Here is a 9,263-nt window from a genome sequence, read left to right on the forward strand (position 1 = left end):
TTGTTTCCCAGTACTGGGTTGCAGCTGGAAGGGCATCCTCTGGATTAGTTGTCGCTTCATTCCGCTGTGGCGACCTCTGATGAATAAAGGGACTAAGGAAGGAAAACGAATGAATGAATAAGTGAAAATGTATTAATAAAATGCACACAAAAAATATGAAGCAGCACATTGATATCTCCTACATTAATAATAATCAGAAATAGTTCTTGTTCATTAAAGGATCATGCGAGTAATGATGCTTAAAATTCACAGCTATAAATACAATTTGACTATATTTCACATGGAAAGTGGTTATTTTTAATTATATTAAGCTGGAATTTGACTGTTTGTATTGTATTTTTTTTTTATCACATCAGTGTATTCTTGGTGAGCAGAAGAGTCTTGTGTGTAATTGATGGACATGATCCTTTATTACCCTAAATGCATGATCATAATATTAATTAATGCTGTTTTTGTATTTCAGAAGAGGAATCTGCCGATTGATGAAGCTAAATCTAGTTTATGTGACATGCCAGTAAGCACTATTTATCTTTTTCAACATATATACAAGTATCATTTGTATCATCACTCTTGAAGTAGAGTTTCATTTTCTTGGTGTTAAGTTTGGGTCAGAGATGAGGTAAATTCATTTTATATACATGTAAAACAATAAAATAAGTGAAGATTCTACTTTTAACATTTGAAATAAAAAATAGATAAAGTAATATGCCATCATTCTTATATTCTGACCTGTACTTTGTAAAATATAATGTGATACTGCAAAAATTAGTGGTTTGAATTATTGTGGTAAAGAATTAAGTGTATTGTAGGGCCAAGCTGTGATCATTAAAGATGCCTTACAGATGCCTGCTAGTATTTTGCTTAGACAGGCTTTTCTTTGGGAGAAACGCTTAATACTTCATTACTTGCGACTCGTTTGTGTTCTGACCACATGTGCTTGGTTGTACACTATATCAGTAAAGTGTTTAGTCTTTTAAAAACACTGTAGTAATACATTGAGCCACTAAACATTGTTCTGATGATGTTTTTCAACAGGAGGAAAATTCGAATAACTCCCATTTATTTTCAATATAGTCTGTGTTAGTAAATGCACGGCTATTGATGAAATCCAGGCGTAACGCTGTATAATAACGCTTCAGATGACTGTTCTAGAGCCTACAGCTAATCAATCTGTCACATTCTGGAGGGCATTACAGCTCTAAAGAACATTATAAATGATCTTAAATGAAACAAATACATTTATAGAGATGGTGTATAAGTATATAATTTCACTCACCTGGGAAATGGAGGCCACGTGAATGGTTTGTGAACACAATAAAGTGCACCCAGCATGCCATATCATCTGATAATTGCAGGAAATAATTCCAAAAGGCAGCTGACTGTGTAAAACCACATAAAACAACACAAAAATACGATGAATATGCCGAGTTCAGCAGCTAATCAGCCGGAATCAGACAGCGAGCAGCCAGCAGCGAGACCTGGGTGTCACTCAAGTGGCCACGCCCTTAATTATGCAGACTTAATATAACTTAATAAACACAAAACGGATGAGTTATAAAAAAATTCACCCCCCTCACAGTTGTCATGAAGGGTAATATTAGCTTTATGAACCAAAAACATTCTTTGTACCAGGGTAAACACCTTTTTTTCTGCTGTAAAGCCGGCCATTTTAACACTGGGGTCAATAGAAATGTGCTCTATTGGAGCCAGGACTACACTGAAAAAAGTGTTGCATGCAAAACTGTTGCAAACAATTTATTTGTGTTGAATTTAAACAAAAAATTAAATTGAGCAACGTTAAACTTAATTTGTTTGTTTAAATTCAGCCTAAATAAATTGTTTACAACCACTTAACGTAAAAAAAATTAGTAAATCCAAGGAATCATCTTTGAATAATTTTTTTCAGTGTAGCGGAATTTCCATGAATTGCAGTTTCAGTTACTTCCGTGTTAGCTTCAGGAGGGAGAGCGGGAGGTTGCTGCTTGGTTGTTAAACTGAATCAAAGAACTTCAGGAAGTTATGTTAAAATGCATTCTAGTCATTATTTTTTGCTTAGGAATATAAATGTCTATTACAGGACACAAGTATTGTATGTAAGAAGACTTATAACTGTGTTATTGTTCTGATGCTCCACAGGGAACAGATGGAGGTGGAATGGAAGCTGGTTCAGTGCTGGATTTCATGTCTATGAAGAGTTACCCGGACATGTCTCTGGACATGCTCAACTCATTAGGTGCCTCCTCAACCTCCCGACTGTCTGTTTTGGTTTTGTTGATTCTCTCGATTCTAAAAAAGAATTTATTCCAAAAAAAGAATCCATTACTAAAAGAATCCATTCCAGAAATGATCCACACAGGCATTTGTAGCCTCGCACTCTTTTGAAAAGCATTCTCGTTTGAATTTAAAGTGACCAAAATGAAACCATTAGGATCAGAGCCTAAAAAGGGACAGTTTCAGAGAGTTTGAAAACATTATATGTGTGATATTTTGAGCTAAAACTTCACATACACACTATCATCTTCGACAGCACCCTTTCATTCACTGCACATGTTAATAATGTCACCCGATCCGCTTATTTCCACCTTTGAAATATAAATGGTTTACGTCCTTCCCTCACACCTCATTCAGCTGCCATTCTTGTTCATAGTTTAGTCACATCCCGTTCAGATTACTGTAATTCCCTTCTGTTTGGCCTCCCTAAAAAAACTCTTCATAAATTACAACTGGTACAAAACGCTGCAGGCCGTATTATCAGAAAAACCCCTCTATCTGTCACATCACACCCATTCTACAGCACCTTCACTGGCTTCCCATATCTTTCAGAATTAATTATAAAGTACTTCTTCTCACTTTTAAAGCCATCCACAATCTCGCTCCTCCATACCTTGCTGATCTTGTTCATATCGCCACACCTTCTCCAACACTCAGGTCTTCTTCTTCCATTCACCTCACTGTTCCCTCTGTCTGCCTTGTCACCATGGGGAGCAGATCCTTCAGCCACTCTGCTCCTCAGCTTTGGAATTCACTTCCTCCTGATCTCCGTAATTTAGACTCTCTTTCACAATTTAAATCCAAACTCAAAACACATCTGTCTAGAACAGCTTATTCTCTGTAACCCCACTGCATTTTTAAAAAAGTTTGTATTGTATTTTATTGATTTTATTGTGTTTTTATATGAACTGATTGTTCTAGCTGTTCTGTACGGTGACCTTGAGTGTCATGAAAGGCACCTTTAAATAAAATGCATTATTATTATTATTATTATTATTATTATAGAGACATCCGAGACTTAGGCCCTGTTTACACTAATACGTAATTAGTGTAAATGTAATACGTTTTAGTTTTTAAAACGCATACGTTTTGCAATGGTTACACCTTCCATCTACACTATCCCTGAATTTCGAGCCCCGAAAATGGAGCGTTTTGAAAACGCTGAAGAGGCCGCTTTGATTTTCAAAAACACTGCTGTTCCGTGTCAGAAAACGGAGATGTCTGAAAACGAAGGCGGGGCTGCAGACAGGGGCTGCAGGCGGGGCTGCAGGGCTTTTTCCTCAATATTAAGTAGCCTACACACAGTTCAGTCCTGCATCCTTTTCCTGTAAGTTCAGACTTCGCAAGTTTGAAATAGAAAACAAACTCCAGAGGACACATCGGGTAAATCATTCAAATGGTGCACTTTATAATATCCTTCCCATCATACTGGCTGTTTCACTTTCTTAAAAATGCTGAGGCGTCGTATAGCTACATATTTATAGGAGTGCGCCATCTTGTGTCCGTATTTATAACAAAACGGAGCCTGTAACATTACTGCCTCCTTCGTCGAAAGATACGAAATATACCCTCTGTTTTGGTGAATATCAGTTTTAATAATCAATAATGGCAATCAATAATACAATAAGTTCATACAAAATAGGAAATAAAGGCAAGCAGTTAGTCAAATGTGCAGAATCAGTGTATGTGTAACAAAACACCTTACCCTGAGAACAAGTAATAGATTCAAAAGACAGAAGAGTCATTAGAAAGAGACAAGATTATTTAAATATCACAACTATAGTGGGATGAAATCCAGCGGTAGATCCTTGAGGAACTGTCTGACGTGCACTGCTCTCATCTGGAGAGCTGTGCTCAAAAGCACTCGCTGACTACCTGGAGCTCAGATGTCTGCATACGCTGCAGCGCATGACAGAGTGTGTGTGTGTGTGTGTGGTCCTGCTGTGGTCACGTGATGTGCATTTACAGCAGTATAGTGTAGACTTTTTCAGAAACGCTAGGTGAAATGTGGATTGTTTTCATTCTAAAACACTGTTTGAATCACTGATTTCACACCTTCTAAAAGGGTGCACAGTAGGTCCCCTTGAAAGCTGATTTTCTCAATATATTGACATTTCTTTGAATGCTCAGGTTCCAGATTTTCAAATAGATGCAACTCAGCCAAATGTTGTCCTATCATAACAAACTTGCATCAATAGAAAGCTTAATTAGTCCATGATGTAATTATGTTTACATCTAAGTTTCAGAAAATGACCGTTGTTAGTGCAGCATGCATGCATGTTTCTTGGAATGGACTCCTTGTTGGAACATACATGTAGTTAAAAGTTAAATGCATACTCAAGCTTCATTTCGACCTATTTAATATTGAGTGTAATGAATCGCAACAACGAGGAATCAATTCTCAAACGTAAATATTGAGAAACTTTTAGAGCTAAGATCTTTTGAAAGTTGAATCTTGCTGATTGTTGCTGTTGGTGTTGATCTGTAGGTAAAAGTGTGAAGAAGGAGCCGGAGCATGAAGATGGTCATCAGCACTTTGACGATCCAGCCAAACTCCTGCAGGAGTTCCAGGATGCATCGGTGGACCGCGTTGGGTCCCGGCCGTCCTCCAATCTCTCATCCCTGTCCAACGCTTCAGAGAGAGATCAGCATCATTTAGGTGATGAGTAGGCCCACACGCAAGCTGCCCATCATTGATTCTGTTTATTTACTTGTGTAAATGTGTGTAAATTTATATTTATTCAGTTTTATTTTATTAATTTCAGTAATATTATTGACTTATATGAAAATATTCATATGATTTATGTACAATGCAGTTTGTACAGTCATATTTTCAGTCTTTTAGTGGAGATATTATATGAGAGACTTGCTTTGTTTACCAAATAAAATGGATCTAATTAGATTTGCATTGTAAACATTAATAAAAGTTAAGAAGGTATTACTTTTTATTTCATATATTAAGGTTTTAGTTATGATACTCTCAAAATAATTCAGCATAAACCAGCAGATTTTTAACACAATTCTGCGCAGAAATAGCAAAAAATGTCCACAGATTCCGTCTGGCGCTAGTTATGAGTTATAATTATCACTTTATACAATAACAGACATTACTGATCTGCATTATAGTCTCTGAACATATATTAGTTGCACCACATTTGGTCACACGTTACAATAAGGTTTCATTAATGAATGTATTTACTAACGTGAACTTATTATGAACAATACTGGTGCAGCATTTATTAATCATAGTTCAACATTTACTAATGCATTATTAACGTCCAAATTCACGCTTGTTAACATTAGTTAATGCGCCATGAATTGTTTGTTTATGTTAGTAAATTCATTAACTAATACAACCTTATTGTCAAGTGTTACACTAAAATGTTTCATGTTTTCATTCAGAGATTACCTTCAAGTATTTTGTACTTTTAATTAAGAGTTAAAATTATACTTTTATTTATTACTCCTCTATTTTAACTCTTATAAAATAATATTTTAAACCTTTAACTAATATTTTAAAGCTGTATTTAACTTTTTTATTTTTAAGAGAGTGAAATTTATATACAAACAATAAACCATAAAGTACACTCACCGGCCACTGCTTTAATCCTTCATGGCATAGATTCAACAAGGCACTGGGAATATTTCTCAGAGATTTTGGTCCATATTGACATGATAGCATCATGCAGTTCCTGCAGATTTGTCGGCTGCACATCCATGATGCAAATTGCGCCCACAGAACTGCCCCTCACTGGATATTTCCTCTATTTCAGACCATTCTCTGTAAACCCTAGAGATGGTTGTGCGTGAAAATCCCAGTGAATCAGCAGTTTCTGAAATACTCAGAGCAGCCCGTCTGGCACCAACAACCATGCCACGTTCAAAGTCACTTAAATCCCCTTTCGTCCCCATTCTGATGCTGGATTGAACTGCAGCAGATCGTCTTGACCATGTCTACATGCCTAAATGCATTGAGATGCTGCCATGTGATTGGCTGATTAGAAATGTGTGTTAACTTAAATTTGTGTACCTAATAAAGTGGCCAGTGAGTATATTTTATGTATAATAACTTTAACTGTTAAAAGCTATTAGGTACTAGTTGATTAGTTAAAGTTATTAGTAACTAATAAAGTTATGATAACTAATAACTTTATTTATTTATTTTATTTTAATCGTAATGCAATAATGTGCAATAAAGCTGCTTCGAAACAATAATTATTGTGAAATTCACTATACAAATAGACTAAAACATTGTTAAAAATTAAACAAACTACATAAAAATGATTGTTTTTGTTAACTCTTAATAAAAAGTATAATGTTGTCTCAATACTACGATAATTTTTAGCTGCTGCTGCTGACATGGTGCTAACAATATAAGTAAATAAAACTTGGAAAAATTTAAATGTAAAATCACAAATAATTTAATTCTTGGGTGGCACGGTGGCTCAGTGGTTAGCACTGTGGTCTGACAGCAAGAAGGTTGCTGCTCCGGCAGGGCCAGTTGGCATTTCTGTGTGGAGTTTGCATGTTTTCCCTGTGTTGGTGTGGGTTTCCTCCGGGTGCTCCGGTTACCCCACAATCCAAACACATGCGCTAGAGGTCAATTGAATAAGCTAAATTGGCCATAGTGTATGAGTGCGTATGGGTGTTTCCCAGTACTGGGTTGCGGCTGGAACTGCATCCGCTGTGTAAAACATATCTTGGATAAGTTGGCGGTTTATTCCGCTGTGGCAACCTCTGATTAATAAAGGGGCAAAGCCGAAGGAAACTGAATGAATCAATTTAATTTTTTTAGGAAGAGTTTGGTGGTAATTTTGTGTAAAACCTGACAAAAGTAGCACAAATTTACATCCTGACACAATTTATAGATTATATTTATTTATTTTTTGTGGTTTGTTGCTTCAGAATATTAATTGATTGATTGATTTGATATTTTGTTTCTTATGATTAGGAAGTTCGCCTCATCTGGGTGTTGGAGATCAGGCAGAAATGGTTCAGGATCCGTACGAGTTTCTTCAGTCTCCAGAGCCCGGATCCACCGCCAACAGCTGACCCAAACACTGCAGATCTGTGTGTTCTAGAGGACTGTAGTCTTGTACAGGTTCATCGTGTGTTTGTTTTTAAATAAAGCTCTGTGACTTATTCCCTTCTATATGCTGTTAAAGTTGCTTTCTGCAGGTTTGCTTCTCTTTTTACACCCTCAACCGCTTTAAAATTTGGTTTTACAAGGTCTAAGATTGGTAGGTGATGTAGGTGATGGTCTTCAGAAACATCTTTTGTTGTGCTGGTTAAAAGTCTCTTCACATTCCACTAGTAGTAATTAAGGGGACATGGTTTACCTCTTTTTTTATGATTTAATATTAATATTATGGTTCTTCTGTGCCAGTTTAGGTTCAGTTCAAAACACAATTCAGATTGTTTTATTATAATGTGTTAAAAAGTGTCATGTTGGGGGCGTGTCCACAGTTCGCTGATTTATGGGTGTGTTGCTTCACATGTAAATTAGTTTCGACTTCCCGCCAACGTAACAAGGGGGCGGGGCCATGAGCTCACCCGCTCTGTGTTTGCAACAGAGTCTGACAGGCAGACGGAGAAGGAGAGAGAGGATCACTATTCAGTCGTACATGTACGACTCGGACACAGACCAAGCAGAGAGTACAAAATCATTTGTGTCTTTGTACAGTTTTACAGCCAACTGTGTGCTAGTTTCAAGTGCCGAGCTTGTACACAGAAACTAATAACCACGCACACTGAATTAACTTTGACTGAGGCACCGGATGCGCCGCTCGAAGCCGCGACACGGCACACCAGACACTCTCTGTGGTGCGCCAGAAACATGAAGTGTCCCGAATCGTCACGCCACGCATTTTTGAATTCTAAACATAGGTTTCTGCAGCGGTCCGCGGCGCCCAGCCGTCGACTTGAGTGTACCCTGATAGAAACCGATGTTTAGAATTGTAAAACGCATGCTAGTTAAGATCACAGGGAGCTTCTGGGATCGCGAGAAATGCAAATGGCTGAAGTATAAGGTAGACTCAATGAGAAGTACACATGTTTGCAAACCTACCTAAAGATACAACCAATAATTCCGATTAGAGCGATCATGTGGAGAATATTGATCTTGTGTTGAGCCCAATGAGCCTTAATCTAAAAATAGAGCTAGCGTGTTCCTTTAGTGATATCGCTTCGACTCACGCTGAAAATGGCGGACGTGAATCAACAAACTGAGGATATGATGACGCGCCTGTCAATCAATATTGGTGGGCGCGGGGACCGCTCTCCTACGTAAAGTTGCGGTCGATTTGAAAACCGCTCCAATTGGACCATCGTTTTTTATGTTGTTAAATTGAAAAAAAAGCACTGGGTGTGTTTATATCACCCCAATATGACGCTCTATACACCATACATGCACATATGTCTGTCCAAACAGCTTGAAAAGTAGATTTTTTTTACCATAGGTGCCCTTTAAAGTGAATGATCTAAATGTATTTATGTGTTTTTATATTCTGAGTAAGGCATAAAACTAAAAAATGTTCGTCCAATTAAATATTGTCTGGCCGGCGCAGTGGGTAGCACGATCGCCTCACAGTAAGAAGGTCGCTGGTTCGAGCCCCGGCTGGGTCAGTTGGCATTTCTGTGTGGTGTTTGCATGTTCTCCCCCGTGTTGGCACGGGTTTCCTCCGGATGCTCCGGTTTCCCCCACAAGTCCAAAGACATGCGCTATAGGTGAATTGGGTAAGCTAAATTTTCTGTAGTGTATGTGTCTGTGAATGAGTGTGTTTGGGTGTTTCCCAGTGATGGGTTGCAGCTGGAAGTGCATCCGCTGCGTAAAACATATGCTGGAATAGTTGACGGTTCATTCCATTGCGGTGACCTCTGATTAATAAAGGGACTAAGCCGAAAAGAAAATGAATGAATTATGAACAAAATAGTTCCAATACAAAATAGCATTTGGAACTGATACACTTCCAATAAGAAATAAAGATTGTATT

At 37.6% G+C, this 9,263-nt stretch overlaps 1 protein-coding gene across 3 annotated transcripts in view; it reads left to right on the forward strand.

The window, feature by feature from the left end:
• The window catches only part of brd9 (bromodomain containing 9), a 39,646-nt gene extending 32,223 nt beyond the window's left edge, over positions 1-7,423 (forward strand). For all 3 annotated transcript variants that reach the window (XM_056475231.1, XM_056475232.1, XM_056475233.1), the window contains exons 14-17: positions 464-514; positions 2,137-2,233; positions 4,760-4,930; positions 7,223-7,423. In XM_056475231.1, the coding sequence (XP_056331206.1) occupies positions 464-514; positions 2,137-2,233; positions 4,760-4,930; positions 7,223-7,323 (420 nt within the window). In that variant the 3' untranslated portion in view covers positions 7,324-7,423. The remainder of the gene's footprint in view (positions 1-463; positions 515-2,136; positions 2,234-4,759; positions 4,931-7,222) is intronic.
• The last annotated feature ends 1,840 nt before the right edge of the window (positions 7,424-9,263 follow it).

Source organism: Danio aesculapii, chromosome 16 (assembly GCF_903798145.1).
Source record: "Danio aesculapii chromosome 16, fDanAes4.1, whole genome shotgun sequence".
Taxonomy (NCBI): Eukaryota; Metazoa; Chordata; class Actinopteri; order Cypriniformes; family Danionidae; genus Danio; species Danio aesculapii.